Below are 20407 nucleotides of genomic sequence, written 5' to 3' on the forward strand. Positions count from 1 at the left end.
TCTCATCAAACATGTTGTTAAAGTTACGACGCTGCTCCGAGATGGAACTGAGTACGATGCTAACTTGCTAATTGGGTAAAATGATTAAGTTTCATTAATGTTCATGTTAAAGGTTAAATAACTGTTAATACTGTACATTTGAATCTGAAAAAAAAAATTCTCTACCAACTGTATGTGGTTTCTTACGTTTTTCTTATTTGCTGTTTTATTATTATTTTACTTATGTAGTACTGATTGATTGATTTATTGTCTTTCTATTCTTAATTTGTTAATTTTTTTATCTTATTTTGTGTATAGAAAAATAAAAATTAAGATATTTGAGAACAGTGGAATGTTTTATCAGATATTTTGGTGTGGAAAACCGGAACCAAAGTACTGAAAAAGTGTAGGGTATAGCAGAAGCAAAAGCATTGAAGATTTTTCATTGATTTTTTTTCCCAGTTTTTAATAAATGCGTTTTGGGTTGTTTTTTTTTTGAAAACCTGATGCGGCCCGGCTTCACCTAGAACCTAGCTCCGGTGGCCCCCAGGTAAATTGAGTTTGAGACCCCTGCTTAAGATATAAATGTTGTTAAATGAATATTATCTTTATAAAGGCAACCTCTCCTTTTTTATTGTATCTAATAGGACAAACGTGTCCCTCTAGCTCAGTGAGCCCATGTCCATGTATATTCATGAATTTTTTAACATAGTGTATGAAGCATTGGTGAAGTGTTCTGAGGTAAAGCAAGCAGCAGCCAAAAGAACCCACAGTGGGATTCCGGAAAGTTCCTTCCAAGCCGAATGTCCAGTGTCCTTGGTGCCGCAGTGACCCGTCAGACGTGGCACTGCAACAATGCTGACCGCCATTCGCTGTTTGCCGACTTAAAGCCATAAAGTACACGTCTGCGCCCATCCGTGCTATAAAAGCCTTCAGACCCTTATAATTGAAATAAACAATATCTCCCACTTAATTGCTGGCCTGGGCTAATTAAAGAATGGCCGTGGTCCTCGGCCGGGACTTTAAATACACCACTAGGACGCAAGAATGCAGGACACAATTCAAACAGGGCAAAAATAGCCGGGGCTCTGTGTAATTTTGGTTGTGGACCGCAGAGGGAAAAATGTATAATTTAAGCCAGAAATTATTCAGTTAACATAAATGGTTGTTTTAAAAAACAAAAAGTATTCATTAGAGAGAAGTCCGGGATGGGAGGTGTGTCTATTTTGTCTGTGACGCTGCATGACTGCTCACTGTTCTCAACTCTTTTTCCACGCATCTTTGCCTAGGTTAAATAAAGTTTAGTCTTGTGTGCATGCATGTGCGTGCACACACACACACACACACACACACTAGCATTAAGCATTAATATTGACGTGTAGAGCCCACACATGTCCAACAGATGACATTCATTCATTTTCTACCGCTTTTTCCTCACGAGGGTCGCGGGGGTGCTGGAGCCTATCCCAGCTGTCTTCGGGCGAGAGGTGGGGTACACCCTGGACTGGTCGCCAGCCAATCACAGGGCACATATAGACAAACAACCATTCATACTCACATTCATCAGATGACATTATAGTAAAAGAAAATCGTATCTCAAACAGAAGTGATCAACAGCATAAAGGAACGTAATAAACATAAATTAGTCCTTATGGTATTAGTCCATATGGTGCCATTTATTGCTGGTTTGAGCAACTATTTCTGCCAACTCATTGTGTCCTTTCAATACTTGGTAGTGGAAGCCCCCTGAAGCCAGCCTGAGTATTTTTGATTTAGCTTGAATCAATGGGCTGTTGGTTGTTTGTATGGTTTAGTGCATTTCTGCAGAAATATAAATTGAAAGTAAGAAAAACAAAGCCAGTGAGCGAGTGTTCTGTATTTTTTTTTTTTTTTGCTTTTTGGTGGAGGTAATTAACAGGTAATTTAAACAGGACTGTTTTAAAAACACAGCTCCACTGAAATCAATCATTTAAAAAGGCAAAGAAACCAAAACTCCCTTTTTTACTAGATTATTGTGTAGTAAACAGCTTGAAGATTTGGGCTCAAGAGGCTTTATGGAGAACGGCCCTCTGTCTCCAGGTGGTCTGCAGGCCTGATAAGAAGCCGCTGGCCTCAAAGCCGTAAAAAAAGGAAATCACCTGCAGCAGCGTGTTTATGAGTGGCAACAATACGACAAACTCAATCACATGTAATCTCCCACATGTTACAAACAGCACATGTATGTATTCATGCATTCCCGAAAATCGAACTGGACCGGGGGGGTAGATGAGAGACACAAAGAGTCCGTTTGAAATTGCTAACAGATGGGAGATGTCTGATTGTCTTTGCCATAACTTGTGTTGGGTCTCTTGGTTTTTTGTGTCTTCAAAACCGAACGGGACAGGAGTACATCACTGTCTTTTTGCTGATGACTAACATGCGTGCAATACTGACATTTCTTCTTTGTGGTTTTTACTTCATATGTGTTCTCACATTCTTGACACACACAATACTGTCTAACTCTTTGTTGAGTCTTTAGAGTCTGTTGTATTTTTCAAACATTCTTCTGCTGACTTCCACTCTCAGTGCAGTGCCTGCTGTAAACACAATACACTTATACAGTACAGTGTGTGTGTGTACTCACTATACTGTAACAGTACAGTAGTACAGTGTCTGCTATAAACACACCGACACTACAATGTCCATTTTAAAGTAGCTGTAACTGCATCATTTCCATCCTAAACACACTGTAACCGAACAGTATCTGCACTGTAACAGTCCTTTTCAACTGTGCAGTGTTCATTGTAACAATATGGTGAGTGCACTCACAATACAGTGTCTGTCTTAGACTCACTGTATCAGATATGTCGGTGGATCTAATCGGTGGTGTTTCATTGGGACCACTTCAAATTGTCACAGCAATGTGATTCACTCACCTGTGCCATCATTTGATTTGCTGCCACTAATAAAATACTTGTTTAGGAGGCACTGGTTCATCACTTTTTGCTGTTTTCCTTCACAAGTTGTTGAAGAATTAGACCATGTTGGCAGGGACGCCATGATACATGTTTTCCTAGTCAAACCATCGCCGATTGGTTGATCGCGAACAAGAACGGGTGTGGGTAAAACGCGGACTGCGGTCTAAATAAACGATTCTGATTGGTCCATTTCAAGACTTGCAAGGATTGGTTTGCAAATTACCACCGGAATTACACAGTCCGTGTTTTACCAACACCCAACAAGAACCGCTTTTAAAAAAACTCTTCACAGTATGGCATGCCAAAGTGCACTTGCCCGATGGGAATATCACTGATTGGATTTACTTGCCCGAATTTTGTTTTAACTTGCCCTGGGCCATCGGTACATCGTTATTGTTGAGCCCTGACGGTGCGTTTATTTACTCTAATGATACAATTTGTATTGTACATTAAACTGATTCATTTTGTTATAAAGTAACCCGAGTAATCAGAATAATAAAGATGAAATTAGCATTTACGTTACACTGAAACACTGTTCAGTGGGTAACACATGCAATTGACCCACAGTACCTTAGCAATCAACGTAATGATCACTCCTGTTTTAAACACTGTAGTAGTGCACATTACATGGTCACTTTCGTAGTAGTGTGTGTACAAACTGACTACAGTTTCCGTGGAGTAAACAGATGCACATTAAGACTAACTTTATACACTGGCTCCCATCTTTCATAAGCAGAACTCAAAGATCTAAAACATAGGGCATAGCACATTTTGGAGGGACCTTTTATTGTAGCCAGCATGAGGCACATAATAGTAATCATGCTGTCTAGTCAGCATTTTTATATGCCATACCTGTGAAGTGAATGGATTAGCTCGGCAAAAGAGAAGAGAACACAGATTTGCGAGCGATGTAGGCCTTTTGTGTACACAGAAAAAGTTTTACATATTTAGCTTCAACTCATGAAAGAAGTGTTGCTTTTATAATACAGTAGTGAGTATGTTCTCCGTGTAAGACTGACCGTGGGCTTGTGCAGCTGAGCTGTGCGAGTAGCCAAGGGCCAGCAAGGCCGTCTCCACCAGCTGAGAGAACAGGATGTCCTTCCGCACCAAGACAAACTCTGCATGCTCCTCCCTTCCATCACATCCATCTACTTGGATCCCTCCGTCCGACTGCTCCACCACACAGAAAACGGGAATCATCAGACCTAGCAAGGAGACCAGATATTCTTTCAGATACTCTTCATGAACTTGGGTGATCTCATGCAGTTGACAGTTCTGATCATCATTCCCACAGCAGGGCATGTAGAAGGGTAATTTTTTGGCGGGAGGGTTGGTGGACAGTTCACTGCAGACCAATCAACGGGTCACAGTGACGGCGTATTTTGGCTGATTGCGGCAAACTAACTTTTCTGATGTCACTTCATCTATGAAGTGGACTACTGTGTTATTTGGATTTACTTATGTATATAGATTATAGATTTTATATTTAGATTTATGTATTTTATATAGATTTACTTGTATATATTTATAATGTGTCATATGTTGCCCACTCAACATCCATTGCTGCCTGGTCATCCTGGAAGTAGGGCCCACGCCCCCCTCTGCAGTCCTTCCGCAAGGTCTCTCAGTGTTTTGAGTTTTTCCTTGCACGGATGGGGGTTCGGATCAGGGGATGTCGTCAATTGTTGCCGGCTTTTAAAGCCCTATGAGTCTCTTTAATGATGAAGGGCTATATAGTAAATGAACTTGACTACACGGGGTGGCACGGTGGTCGAGTGGTTAGCGCGCAGACCTCACAGCGATGAGACCATGGTTCAATTCCACCCTCGGCCATCTCTGTGTGGAGTTAGCATGTTCTCCCCGTGTACTCCGGTTTCCTCCCACATTCCAAAAACATGCTAGGTTAATTGGCGACTCCAAATTGTCCATAGGTATGAATGTGAGTGTGAATGGTTGTTTGTCTATATGTACCCTGTGAAAAAAGATTCCTCTCATTCCATGTGGAAGTGGTAAGTTTTTGGATTCTTATTATGCCCTTCTCTGCACGACCTGAGTTCAATTCCACTCTCGGCCATCTCTGTGTGGAGTTTGCATGTTCTCCCTGTGCATGCGTGACTCCAAATTGTCCATAGTTATGAATGTGAGTGTGAATGGTTGTTTGTCTACATGTGCCCTGTGATTGGCTGGCAACCAGTCTAGGGTGTACCCCGCCTCTCGCCCGAAGACAGCTGGGATAGGCTCCAGCACCCCCCGCGACCCTCGTGAGGAAAAAGCGGTAGAAAATGAATGAATGAACTTGACTACACAATAAAATGAGAAAAGGAACTGAATTATCTGAATTGAAATGAGACTCAAGACGTTTCTTCCTGGTTTTCATGTGTGACCTTCTCACACATGTTCTAAGAAGACAAACTTCTCTCTGCTTATGTAAATGTCCAATGTCCTTAGGGTCGCCCGCTCTAACTAATTCCTTCCCTCATCATTTTTTTATACCTAAAGCCTTTTGTTTTGGAGCCACCTGTCAGCTGACACAACACGAAAGCAGCGCTTGAAGAATGATGGACTAGAGAGCATTAGGCAGCGTCCCAGCACTAATAATGCGGGGCAATGTGTTTTACGGCGGGCACATGGCACCAGACTCTTTGTAGCATTAACCTCCCCTCGCTCCATCCCGCTCATTGTTTTAATCAGTCAATTCCTATATTTCTATTTCCTCCTCATTAATCACTACAGCTCGCAGGCCTCCAGGCGCTCGACGAGTGAATTACACACCGGAGCGCTGTGCCAATTGGAGTAAGTGAATTTTTTCCCCCAGCAGGGAAATATAACTGTCAACACGGAACAGCTCTGCTGTGCTCGCTCCCTCTCGCTTTTCAGAGTTCTTGTCGTGCTCACCATGCTCTGGTTTGGATGATGCGACGCGGCCTCAAACCTCTAATCCTGCTAATATGTATGAGGGGGGTTTTAAAATAAGATATGTGTGTGTGTGTGTCCTTGTGGCAGCCGTGCGGTTTGGCTAAGACATGTCGAGTTTCCTGTCTTTAGAGGAAAAACCTGTCGTTATTATTGGCACATTCGGCACCAGGAAACCCCTTTCTCCTTACTTCCTCCTCCCATAGCACCTTCCATCACCACCTTTTCCCTCATCTGTCTTTGCCTCCTCCTTGCTTGCTTTGATAACCCCTTGCCCTACAAACCACACACACCGCAAATTTGATGTTTCTCATTCCGGCAAAAGAACCCCAGGAATGTTTTATGATAAATATTGGGGAGGAGCGTCCAAAAGTATAAATGTCGCTCTAATTTTAGTCAAAGGGAAAACCGCTCTTGGGGTTTAAACTTGGGGACAACGTATGGTAGTAGCATGAATAAATAATTCAAAAAAGCAGCTTTCTTTGCGAATACTGCGATCGATAACAATCCACAGTGGGCGGTGTAAATCATGTTTATATGCTGCAATCACCTTTATTTGTCGTGGAACCTCTCACACGCACACACACACACACACTACCACCCACCAGACCTGTAAAAATAGTACTGCCTTTGGGCACAGTTGCCAGAGGTCAAAGGTTCAAAGCGAATCATAGCCACAAACCAATACAGTTTCAATGCACTCCGTTCCGGGATGCTTGTCAACTTCCATTTTGTTGTTTTGTTTCCCATCGGAAATAATGAAAATAGAAATAATCTGTTCCAAGGTTAAACTGTCATTAAAAAACTTTTTTTTAAAAACTGTACAGGAAATGTTTAGGAGAATTTTAACGTTCTTAACTGTCATCACAAAGCTAGTCTCACATGGTAGAAAAAGACGTTAACCACCATAAACGGTACAAATCACTGAACAGTATATTTTAATTTTGAACTTTGAACTGAGCTGTGAGCTTGTGTGGAATTTTAGATGTGTATTTAGATGTGTATTTTTCCTGGGTCGTTCGACTTTAGAGCTTCAACAGTTTGGAAGGAAAAATAGCATGACCTCAGCAGTCTGACATATGCGGCATTTTTCCTTTTTTTGCGCAAATACGGTGTATGAAAGGTGTGTTTTACATGACTGTTCTCAGTGAAATACACTCAGCCTTTGGAAATATATTTAGAGTTGTAACAGAGGTGGGACAGCATCTGTGTGTCAGGAAATGCCGGCTCTGTTGTCTTGAATAGTTACTGCTGTGTGAAAGCACAAACATTGTGGCAATATTCCGCCTTTGCTGTGTTCTGTGTAAAAGGTACAGACTGATATATGCTGGACTGTCTGTCTATTTTGCGGGTTCTCTGTGCGAAAGAGGGTTAAAAAAAAACAAAACAATGAATAACAAAAAATCTTTCTCACGTCTCATCACATGACTTACCTCCCAGGGGTCTCAGCGGTGCCCCGTTGTGGCGCAGACGTGGCCCTGTGGGGCTGCCGTTGAGCTCCAGGCGCCCCTTCTTCCCCGGTGGCGGCAGGCTGCCAATGTCTGGGCTGCTGCCTCCACCTCCCCTGCGCTCAGGACTGTCCTGTGTGATGGGACTCTCCCCTCCTCGCTCCATCCTCTTCCAGACCCCCAGAGGAGCTCCAGTCAGAGAGAAAGAGTCTGAAAACAAACAGAAAGAAGCATAAACAGTAGCGTAGGTGGACATTTGATTTGATGTCGCTGTTAGGCCGACATATATATACACATAGAATCTCCTTGTACACATCTAAGACCTGCCATTGTTCTTTTTCTTTAATCTATTAACGAGTACCTACTGTACAGTAGAGACCAATCAGATCAGGTTCTATTCATGGTCCTAGGAGATATAGCCCAGCAGTGTTTAAAAAAAATATATATATATACACATTTTCACACACACACACTGTCCATACACATTTGGCAGCCTGTGCAAATTTAGCATTCTTTTTCAAATGTAATTTTTGCATTGTATTGCATATTATTTATTTTTCATCCATCCATTTTCTATGTCGCTTATCCTCAATAGGGTTGAGGGGGTATGCTGGAGCCTATCCCAGCTGACTTCAGTAGCAAGGTACACCCTGGACTGGTCACCAGCCAATCACAGTTTAATTATCCATTTTATTTCTTAATTATATCAATGAAGCACCTTGGTGACGGAGACAAGGAAAAACTCCCTCTTTGGATTTTTTGTACATTGCTATAGAAATATTAGAAGTAAAGCAGAAACTGAACGGAGCAGTCGTGTGTGTGTGTGTGTGTCTAATACAAGCTAATGCATTTTAGCCTTTGCCAGGCCAGCCGCAACTTGCTGAAGCCAAATGGACGTCTTTTATTTACACTGGTGGCGCCTGGACAATATCTGCTGGCATGTGTCACTGAGGAAGAGGAGGGGCGAGATAAGGGAGAGAGTGAGGAGATGGAGCTCGGGATAGTATTTGTCTATTAGCGGTTGCCAACAGAGATTTGAGAGGGTGACAACAGCAGCGGGTCGCTTGACTGATGATTTCCAACAATTCGTCAGAGCACAATGAGGAGTGCACGCTTGTATTAGCGTTTGATTAGGAAAAAAGATCCCACATCACACTTTGTACATTCTTTTTGTTGCACCAGCTGTCCAAACCCTGCATGGGAAACAGTTGCCTCAACCAATTCTCATTATTTTATTTATAACTATTATAATTATTTTCCTTTTGTTGTAAGTTTTGTGGGCGGCACGGCGGTCGAGTGGTTAGCGCGCAGACCTCACAGCTAGGAGACCAGGGTTCAATTCAATTTCTCGGCCATCTCTGTGTGGAGTTTGCATGTTCTCCCCGTACATGCGTGGGTTTTCTCCGGGTACTCCGGTTTCCTCCCACATTCCAAAAACATGCTAGGTTAATTGGCAACTCCAAATTGTCCATAGGTATGAATGTGAGTGTGAATGGTTGTTTGTCTATATGTGCCCTGTGATTGGCTGGCGACCAGTCCAGGGTGTACCCTGCCTCTTGCCCAAAGACTGCTTGGATAGGCTCCAGCATACCCGCTACCCAATCACAGGGCACATATAGACAAACAACCATTCACACTCACATTCATACCTATGGACAATTTGGAGTCACCAATTAACCTAGCATGTTTTTGGAATGTGGGAGGAAATCGGAGTACCCGGAGAAAACCCACACATGCACGGGGAAAACATGCAAACTCCACACAGAGATGGCCGAGGGTGGATAAAAGTTTTTTTTTTAAAGTTTTCAGTTCATTTCTCTCTGTGGATCCATTACTTACTGTTTTAATTTAGTTATTTAGTTAATCTAATACGTGTTTTTAAATAGTGTTTATAGACATTTGTAACAAAAGTGAATATTAAATACCATACTTTGCAAGTGACGTTAAAATAATATTGCCAAAATGAGAAAACAACTGCCTTTTAAAATGAATAAATTCAAATCCGAAGGGATACAGATACCATTCAAAGGGTGGATTTTGCTCAGGAGAGGACAATAAACTTATCAAATGCTGCTCAACTACCGCGAGCGCTCATACAGAACCAGATATTGAAGTCCCACTTCTGGGGAATCGGATTGAGTTCATCAAGTGACCTCATTTTTTTTTAACTTTATTCCAAAGTAAGATTGTGCTTATGTGGTCTACAACCAGTCCTGACTTGTCCCAGCATCCTGACGATGCCTATCAAGACTTAGCTACTCCTCTGCGACATCTCATCATCTAACCTGCACACAGCATCATCATCATCATCATCATCATCCACCATCATCTTCTCTAATCTGCAAACGCTTCATTTACATCTTGTTCGGAATTTCACCCAACAGATAAAGGAAGATTGGGCTTTTGCTTGGAGGGGGGAGGGGGGGGGTGCTGAATTATTAAATTGAAGGCACTTTGTAATTGTCTTACTGCGCTTGTTTATCTATCACACAAGACTGAGGGACACGCCCCTTCACTTCAATCAATGAATCCGCTCCACGGCCCACTAAAACATATACCTCATCCACAAAACATGGGAAGTCGGACATTTTGACGCCGAAAGGTGCTGCTATTGTTTTTTTGTTAATGTTCAACCACAACGTTCCAAGTTGACATGGGTGTTGTTTTTGTTGCTGTTTTTTTTTGTTAGCTAGCAGGATTAGGCAATAAACTACTTCTGTAAATAAATTAATGATGATTTGGTGGTGAGGTGAGACATGGACAAATAAAGAAACTGTAGAATTTTGGTGCATATCTGGCTAAAAAAAATAAGAAAATCACAGGATTTTCCATTTTTAACAGTGCATTTCCTTACTTTTTCAGTGAATTCAGACATCATAGACCAGGGGTCTCAAACACGGGGCCCGCGGGCCAAATGTGGCTTGCAGGACACTAGTTTGAGGCCCCCGCCTTGATATGAAAGTTTAATGTTAGTGCGGCCCGCGCAAGTTTGATATGGATGCTGTATGGTATCATGTACCCAGAAAAAATTATTACGTTTGATTAATGTTCATGTTAAAGGTTAAATAACTGTTAATAGTTATCCTCCCTATCCTTGTGGAAGTGGTAAGTTTTGGTAAGTAAAGAAAATAACTTGAAGGCTACCGTTTAGGTCGCTAGCTCTCTAGTTTGCGAGTTAGCATGTGTCTGAAGACCCTGCAGTTGCGCAATATGTTGTAAATAAAAAAAGTATAAATGTGACTATAGTCGTGTTTTGTCATGTCTACAGGGCTCTAATAATGCTTTGTTAATTTTAATCTGAAAAAAATAATTTGTCTACCCACCAACTATGTGGTTTCTTAAGTTTTTATTATTTGCCGTTTTATTATTATTATTATATTTATTTATTACTGATTGATTGATTTTCTTTATTCTTGATTTGTTTATTTATTTTTCAACTCATTTTGTGCAGAAAAATAAAAATTAAGATATTTAAGAACAGCGGAATGTTTTATCAGAGCTTTTATTGTAGAAAATCGGAACCAAAGCACTGAAAAAGTTTGTATATTTTTCTGCTTTTAATAAATGCGTTTTGTTTTTTTTGGAAAACCTGATGCGGCCCAGCCTTGCCCAGACCCTAGCTCCAGTGGCCCCCAGGTAAATTGAGTTTGAGACCCCTGTCATAGACCATTTCCATCCATTGTCAACTGGGTTAGCATGTTCCTTTTTTGACAGTGACAGATCCTCACATTCCCTTAATGAATTAGTGTGGATGCAGGAATTGTGTTGGTATTGATCCAAATTACAATTGTTTGGCCTTGGTGGAGGTCCACGCTTAACTGACTGCCTTTGCATTGAGACTTTTGAAACAAACAAAAAGGAATTTCCATGAGGAATTCCACCCTAACCACATGGTGACTGTAACTATGACAACTTAAAGGAGTGTGTTGACGCGTCATTAGGCCTCATTGTTTTGGAGAACTTGCGGTCCTCCAGCAGATGAGAAGACGTTTAGTCAGCGAGGATGTTGTTACGACACAAGCAGCCTGTGTGTCAACAATAGTGACTTAGATGTTAATTTATCTGTTACGGACACATCCAACGCTGATAAACGCTAATCTGCTTTATGTGCCATGTTGAGCAACAACCTTCGTTTGTACTTGTTTTTTTTTTTTTTACAACTTGATAAGTGAATAATGGCATATACTGCACATCGAGGAGGAAATCGAGTGACCTTTTCACGGTTGTTATTGCCCGGGGTGCATCCCAGTATCCGTCGTGACGAGGGCGTGCCATCGTTAAAGCTGTTAATAAAACAGCAATAAGAGGCGTATCAACTATGAGAAATATAATGTCTTTTTGATAAGCACCACTTCATGACATATTTCCGTTTATTGCTTCAAAGGAATAATTGCTGATGGGGGGGTTTACCCCACCTTAAAAACAGCTAATATTTGCAGTTGACACTGTTGTATTGATGGCATACACCCATGTTGCTATGCATATTTGTGGATGCTAACTTGTCTACTTCTGAACTGGTGCATACTGGTTAACTGGGTTAACATTTTTCAAAGCATATTCCACCTCATGTTTTGCCTGTGCTATTTTTTCCTGACAAATACACGTGATGGCGCTGTTAGGTGACCACCAGACGACTGATTGACTTGAAATTTCTCACACAGCTAAAATAAACAAACAAAAATAAACACTTTAACTTGAGGTTGTTTAGCCCAATCGCTAGGAAAATTGGTATACACCTTCAGGGGACTTACAGGAACGTTCATTTTCATTCATTCATTTTCTACCGCTTTTTCCTCACGAGGGTCGCGGGGGTGCTGGAGCCTATCCCAGCTGTCTTTGAGCGAGAGGCGGGGTACACCCTGGACTGGTCGCCAGCCAATCACAGGGCACATATAGACAAACAACCATTCACATTCACACTCACATTCATACCTGTGGACAATTTGGAGTTGCCAATTAACCTAGCATGTTTTTGGAATGTGGGAGGAAACCGGAGTACCCGGAGAAAACCCACGCATGCACGGGGAGAACATGCAAACTCCACACAGAGATGGCCGAGGGTGGAATTGAACCCCTTACAGGAACATGTGTGTCAAATTCAAGCAATATTGGCCACAGTCTTGACACAGGCTTTGTCATTGCCCATAAGTCAGTGACCAATTGTCTATTCATTACAAAACTTTGAAGCTATCTGTATTCCATGTATGCTAGCATGCTTCCCAAGCATTTTGACCACAACCTATATGAAGGGAACCACAAATGCCATGTGAAAAAATGAGGACACCCTGTGGTGTTACTTTAAATGACCATATACTAAGTACTAAAAAAAAACAGTGTAAACTACGATCACTTTTGTGTTGCTTATTATACCTAAAAAGTCCACCCAAAAAAACAATGCAACAAGTAAAGACGGTGATTTTCAGACAGGAATTTGCAGCTTTAATGTACACCGAAAGTTGAATGTTACACAACCAGGCATAAAAGTTGGATAAGAGGCTCAGTCTGCCTTGCCCCATCTCTCCTCTCATTTCTACATGAGCACTAATTGAAGCTTATCAATTATTAGCACAGATAGCAGCAGATAGGACGTCCCTTCTTCTTTGCCAGCTAGATGCACTTTTATACCTTGATGGTGGAGCTATTGGTTAATGCTTGTCTCTGCTGAGCTGATAAAACCAGGCAGGAAAACACAGAGAGAGAGAGAGTAAACTCACATTAATTATATATATATATATATATATATATATATATATATATATATATATATATATATATATATAAACGAGGATTCAAATGAAGGTGGAAGTCAGTAAAACTAAGTTTGAAACAGTGACATGATTTACTGTGTGTGTGCATGTGTGTTAATGTGAATGATGCTTTTGCTTTGAAACACACACACACACACACAGCAGGACACAACTCAACACTTGCATCCTATTGGATCATATGGAATGAACATATGAAGACAAGTATATCCACACACACATGCACTACTCTAACATGTGTGAGGACCACTCATGGTAACAACACACACTTTTTTACACACTGTAAAAAATGTGGCATCCTACAGGACACAACATTAGGTACACCTGTACTGTGTATGATTTAGTTTTGATTGACAACCTGACAGAGGTGCTCATTTGATAATGTGCTTATGATTGTGCATCACATGGCTAAATAAACATACAGTATGTAACAACCATAACACTGAACCTTATTATTATTATTATTATGATTAAATACGTAATGAAGTGTTATTAGCTGGTCTGTAAGAGATACAAAATTGGCCATTTAAATGAATAACATAACATGACATGAAATGAAATAAGGCAGGTAATGGATGGGGTACTTAAGTGAAAGGTCATTGTTATGTAACTTGATGTGCATCACTATAAACACACCTGCCATATTAGCTTTTACATAATTTCACTTATTTGAAACTTTTCAACAAATGTCTTACTGCAATTAAAAACAATTCACCTTTAAAGATTTGCTCACAAACAGAGAAAATTATATACAGTTTACTTTATTTTTCCCAGTGTTTGTTTTTAACTTGATTTAAGTCTGTGGTTTATTCATATTATTGAAACGAAGAAACGTAAAAGTTGTGTGTTGGATTCTTGGAAAGATAAGCATCATTTTAGAGGCCAAAGAGGAACAAGTGTGTCTGTTTTTAGCTCAAAAAATGTCACTTTTAGTTCACATTTGAAAAGGAATTCCTTAAAGTTAAATATGTGACTTTACGGGAATATGTAAATGTAAATCATTTGGGTCCCGTTTTGCGGCATTCAGTTCCATAATTAGTATTTTTCGATGATTATATGCATTAGGCCTTTCTCTTCATCGTGCTGTATTATGCATATTAATGTTTTAACTTCTTATTGGCATCGTGACGTGGAGGTGTGAAAAAGGTATGGGTAATTCTAACATTAATGTATACTTTTTCCACAAAAACGTCCCCAAAAAAAGAACACACGGACACGTAAAAGTGGGTATAAATCATGCAGAGCTGTGTGTTAAAAATGAAGACCACCTTTTAATAAAATAATAATAATAATAATAACTGCTACGTTTCAATGAATTTAGATGTCTTCGGCTTCATTAACAATGTTCGTAGTATTTTATATCTTGTGTATGAAATATAATATAAATGTAAAACGCTACAGCAGCCACTTGGCCGCAACTATTACGCATTTAGAATGTCCTCATTTAAAATAGTTTTACTTTACTACTAAATTGTGTAATATACTCAGTGACATATCTAATCAACGTTATTGGTAACGACAAATAAAAATTAGCAATAAGTTTAAAAAATATATACAGTTTTTGGCTCGCTCAATTACTTATTTCACTTTTAAATTTCCTTAGCTTTGTTTTTCTATCCTGGGTTGTTGTTTTTTTTCTGGGGGTTCGGGTCTGCGCACCGTGCAGGTGGTGGTGGTGCATGCGGGCTGCAGGGCTGCACCTGGCCGCCTTATACTCACTGTTCACGGCGTGTGTGTAGCGCTGCTGGCCGCTGAGGAGGTTCTGTCCATTGATCAGCAGTAGTGAATCCAGGGCTGGGCTGGGCTGGGCAGGGCTGGGGTCGGGGTTCGGTTCTGCTCTACCGGACGAACGGATAACACTCTCGGTCAGTACCTCGGAACCGGAAATCCACGATGGGGTCGGGTAAAAGTTGTTGGAAGTGTAGGTGAAAAGGATGCAGGTTTTTCCCGGAACCGGAAATTTGTATACTCTTCTTTTCTAAACGCTCAAAGTTGCACAAGGGACCTCTTCATGGTTGCCGCAGGAAGCAAAGTGAGGACGAGAACCGGACCGTGGAGTCGTTGGAACCGCCAGCTTTGTAATCAGAAGAGCAGCTTTCAGTCGCCGCCACTCAAGTGCGGGAGGGAGGAGAGACATGAAGAGAAGGAGGGAGGAAGAAAGGGGGCGTATCTCCTATGTCTTTTATTTTTTTATACAGATTATCCTCAATGCACAAAACCTATTTCACCAAAAATGTTACTTATCTTCCTTTTGAATAGCGTCACCCAAGTTGAAGTCCACACACAGTGGCGTTAATAAGTAGCTTCTTATTAGTCAACAAGCCCCTCCTCTATTGTTACTCATTAAGCTGACGTTTGATGGACAGCTGTCATGTGCATTGCACAGGAAGTATGTTTGCTCTTATTGTGAAAAGGCGTGTGTATACTGTAATACTGTGGTCACCAACATTTTTTAAGCACAACATCCCTGATTGTGAACCTGCATATATATAACTGTGTGTGTGTGTGTGTGTGTGCATAGAAGAAAAATGTAAATACTGATACATATTTTAAACATTGTCTTTAAATATTGTATGATGCTTTTTGTTATTACTGGTTGTTCAGCCTTTTCTCATTCTACCTTTTGCTCTATTTGTACCTTTTTTGCTGTTTTAAAAAGTATTTTGTTTTAGTGCCATAGTGACAGATGAGCCAGTAGCCACACCCCCCCCCCCCTTCCAGGACCGCAATTTGGGCAACCCTACTTTTGTGGATCTCCATTGGGGTCGGGCTTGTGACATCGGCTTTATGAGCAAACTACAACTCTATTCGGCTTGCTGGTTCGGTGTTGCAGGTGAGCAAAGAGGAGAGGGGGGAGGGGGGGGCTGATGGATGCTTACTTGTCCCACAGGCTACTTTTTTGGGGGTGGCACTCCTGTGGTGTTATATTTGTGCCTTCAGGCACATTTTGAGCCATATTCATGTGCGGAGACACATCGCTGTGATCCGCTACTCCCCCTCTCTCTCTTTCTCTCAACCTCGGCAAGCTTGTTGCGGTGTAAGGCGAGCCAGTGTACATGAGCTGGTACCTCCGGCCGGGTTTTGGGGTCTGGGCTCCTGGCTGCAACTTGCGGGTTGCGTGCCTGGAGGGGCGGTGAGACGTACGGACCGTAATCACTGGTCAACATGTGTGGCTGCTGGTCACAGGGCACTGATGTGATAATACCTTTTTTTGTTATATTCCTGGCTCGCGATCGATGTTTTGGCGACCCTTGCTGTAATGTATTGTGGGAAGTCCAATGAGGTCACTGAGTTGACAAATTATAATGCAGTTAACCATTTCCTCCTCAACTTTTAATGTGAAACATGATGATGACGCCATTGCTATACCTACAGAATACTATGCATGTTTTATAGTCATTATTGCAGTCTATCTGGTTGAGGCAGATGGCCTCTGTGGCTCATGGAGCTTTTTTTTTCCTCCCGGAAGTATTTTTTCCCACGGTTCTACACATTTTACCCATTATTTAAATTACTTTTTGCACTCTTGAGACATTGAATCACCTGGACTGTTGAGGTTGTCTCATAGATGACATTTCTCATGTCAGCAGGCTTCATCAGTTCATGATTAAAGACTAGTTTGGACAGCTAGTCGCACCAGAACAGTCCATTTGCGATGGATCCACCTTGAGGATACCATTATTTCAATGAATGAAAATATTCACAGTATTAGTATTCCTACTATTGTAAAGTCTTGATCTACATTGTTCTTCATTCTTTATTTCACTGTTCTTCAAGGTGCTGTATGTCATGGTTAGGTACTGCGTGGAGAGGGGGGGGGGGTAGCGTTCAAACCTACTATATCCCGCCCTCTTCCTGCTCAGCCATGACTGCTAATTGTCAATCACTCTGAAAATGCATGACTTGACTATAGGGACATATGCCTGTGTATATGACAGCCAGGTCCAATGACAAATCATATTTAGAATATAGACATTTTTGTACATTCTGTTATCTGAAACCACTATTGGTAATGTACACTAACCGGTGGTGGTCTTCTTATTTTTTGTGTGTAAACAAAAGTGTCATTTGGAGTCAAGTAGGGATAGCATCTTCTCCGAATAAGTCCTTATTTCTACTGTTTTGTAGTATTTATCAACATTGTTGTTAAGTTCTTTTTTTCCACTGTTCTGAAATTCTATTTATTTTTGTAGTATTTATTAACATTGTTCTTAAGTTCTTTTTGTCCACTGTTCTGAAATTGTATTTTCTACTACCTTCATCTCCATTAAGTTATAATTGTACTGTATGTACTGTTTTATGAACCTCTATAAGTCCTAATTTTATCGTTCCTAAGTTCTCTCCCCACTTTTATTCTTTTTCTCCACAGTTCTCATTTTATTCCCCATTTTATTTAATCACGAAATAATACACTTTAGAGTATCCATTATTGAGACAGACGCTTGGACATGTAACGTTATATAGGCTATGCGTGTGACACATCCTAATACACATATCTTAATTATTATTGTATTACTATTACTGCAGGCATTCGGGCGATTTATTAATAAATGTTTTTTTTGTGAAATAGTGAACGTTGGTTCTTCTATTATGCGGGAATGAGCTGCCTGGCTCGCTGCTGGATAAATGCTCTTAATTCTTGGTGTGCGTGACGCTTGAATAATTGAAACCCAACATACAGGGAATGTTTGTGCACATAACTAGTCTCCTTTCAAATTCGTGGGGAGGTGGGGGGGGCATGCAAACAAGCGTGAAGAGCTTTCTCTCGCGCGCGTGCGTTTGTCGAATAAAATATTAAAATACTGATCGGAATACTGACCCCCCCTCACACACACACGTGCACATTTTGGTGGGTGGCCTCCATACTAGGGCCTAGCGTCACGTCCACCCATGAACAAAATATTAAACAAATACATAAAATTGCATTATTGCATTATTTTTGGAAGGCTATGTTTTGAAGCAGGGCTTAAAATACACAAAAAACGAGAAAGGCGTCAAAAAAGACAACATTAATGAACAAACTATGATGTGACCCCGCCACCCCACCCACACACACACACACACACACACACACGTTAAGTACACTTGCTGCACAAATGCAAATTTAACACAAAACTATGCCATTATGACAACATTTTTAAATTTCTACTTAATATTAAGTTATCCTTATGCCAGCTTGAGCTAAGCATTAATAGTACATAATATAGTAAACAGCTCAGCAAAATATTTCTCCAACCACAATATAGTAAATATATTGTTAAATAAATGTGTGTTTTCTAAATGAAAAGTACAAGTGTACCTAACCTAAGTATTTTTCCTGTCCACGCATAACACTGACCTTTCAAAGGTGGGCCGATGCCGTTCTAATTCAATTAAAGCAACCCTACACTGACTTTGTAAAGGGGGGGAAAAACGCCTCACATCAACCTTAATGTTATTTTGGCTTATTAAAACATGCAATAAAGCAGATGGACATTTCTGGCTAAATTGAGCTTATAAGGAGAAGAATTAAAGAGCGGTTGAATGAGCTTCCTTGTTTTGAATGAATAACAGCAATTTTCACGTTGCAATATAACGACGGGGAATGCAATGGAGACTCATATATATATATATATATATATATATATATTTATCTTTTATCACAATTAATATATATTTGTATTACTTTTGATGGCTAGCAGGCGTGTGACTCTATTGCTTTTGTTTGCATTTTCTATTTTTCCTGTTCATGTTTCCACTCAGATTTAATTGAAATCGAAAGTAACAAACAGCAGACACACGACGAACAATTACAACAACAAAAAAAGTACAAATAAACGCACATTTTTTATGGCATTCTCTGTTTTTTTTCGTTTCACAGATGTATAGAAAAATATAACTCTAAAGGGACTTTTTATAAATTTACTTGAAATTGATTATATTGTTTCTATTAAATTATGGAGCGTAAATAGCAGAGTTAAATGGATGTGTCTAGTTTCCGTCAAAAATTAATTTGTCTTTTAGCTACTTTTGTCCTCCTCCCACCCCCCTTTTTAAGGTAAATTGCTTCCACGCAGCGGTCACTTATCCATCAATGCTCTTTTCCACCCATTCCTCCGAGGCTGAAAGCTCTATTGCCGTTTTTATTGTATTATTATTAGCATTTAAAACACATTTTAAGGTGGTTGTCTTGATTTTAAAATGATATATATGTGCAAGACGTGTTTAAACCCTTAATAACCATACCTTAACATAAAAAAAAAATATTAGGGTTGTCAGTCATCCTTGACTGATTCAGAATATTTAGACATTAACTAAATCATAGTTTATTGGTAAGAGCAACAATTGTTTACCATTAAAATATGTGCATCCAAATGTTTCCCTATAGTGATTCATAATTAATAAAGCTCTAAAGAATATCACAATCTTAATAATAGTGATGAAAAATGTAAATATATATATATATATATATATATATATATACATACTATAATCTCTCCTGGGTCCTCAATTGTCAAATAATAATTATAATAGTCACAGAACATGAGGGTCTCTCTCGTTATCAGGTCTTTTGCAATTTGTTTCTCTTTACAGTTCTTTGGAGGCCGGTTAGGAAGCTTTTCTTCTTCTTTCTGGTAAATGGTGTCCCCCCTACCACCACCTTCAGCCCCCCTCAATATGATCCCTTACCTGAAATGGAATAAGGCCCACACTAACGAGGAGGAGGGAGGAAGGTTGTGAGTGTCAGCACTCTGCACTTTGTCACCGGGCCACAACTATTTGACAGTTGGAATTATCTGTAAATACTTCATTTCATGTGCTGCACCCCCCTACCACCCCCCTTTAGCTCCACTCCTGCTACGATTTACACATGATAACATAAACACTCTGCCGGGGTAACCCCACCATCCCTCCCACCAAAAAAAAATTGACATTGGTGTACAGGAGGAGGCTTGATTGGTGGGGAAGGGGGGCAACAAAAAAGCGGTGGTCTGCTTAATGAGGTTTTGGAAAAGTGTGTGTTTTTGGAGGAGAAGTTGGGGGCGTTTTTGGGGATTGTCGTCAGTATGCCAGAGGTTTATAGCTGCCAACCAGCTATGTTATTAACTGAAAATGTGGAAAATAATACGCCCCCTCCAAACTTGGCCCCTAATAGTGGGCCTTAATCAAATCAAAGCCTTTCCCTTCTCGTTAGATATGTTTATATCATTAAGTCCCCCTCCCTGGAGCACAGCGGTTAGGCACAAGAAAGTCACTCACATCGTGTCAACATGTCCGTCCTAATAAGCCCAGAAAGCGGGCTCTCGTTACTCCTCAAGGTTGATGTTTGGACGGGAGGGAAAAGTGATACAAGCAAGAGTATAAG

General features: G+C 40.5%; 2 protein-coding genes across 3 annotated transcripts in view; one reads left to right on the forward strand and one right to left on the reverse strand.

Moving 5' to 3' along the window:
• satb2 (SATB homeobox 2) overlaps positions 1–15163 on the reverse strand; it is a 34969-nt gene extending 19806 nt beyond the window's left edge. For both annotated transcript variants that reach the window (XM_058083067.2, XM_058083065.2), the window contains exons 1-3: positions 14782–15163; positions 7283–7507; positions 3956–4141 (exon numbers count right to left, since the gene is read on the reverse strand). In XM_058083067.2, coding sequence (XP_057939050.2) covers positions 3956–4141; positions 7283–7463 — 367 coding nt within the window. In that variant the 5' untranslated portion in view covers positions 7464–7507; positions 14782–15163. The remainder of the gene's footprint in view (positions 1–3955; positions 4142–7282; positions 7508–14781) is intronic.
• Positions 1–20407, forward strand: part of tbccd1 (TBCC domain containing 1) — a 61070-nt gene that overhangs the window by 11035 nt on the left and 29628 nt on the right. The gene's annotated exons all lie outside the window — the stretch shown is intronic.

The sequence above is a fragment of the Doryrhamphus excisus genome, linkage group LG12 (genome assembly GCF_037039965.1).
Source record: "Doryrhamphus excisus strain RoL-2023G ecotype Guam linkage group LG12, RoL_Dexc_Guam_v1.1, whole genome shotgun sequence".
Taxonomy (NCBI): Eukaryota; Metazoa; Chordata; class Actinopteri; order Syngnathiformes; family Syngnathidae; genus Doryrhamphus; species Doryrhamphus excisus.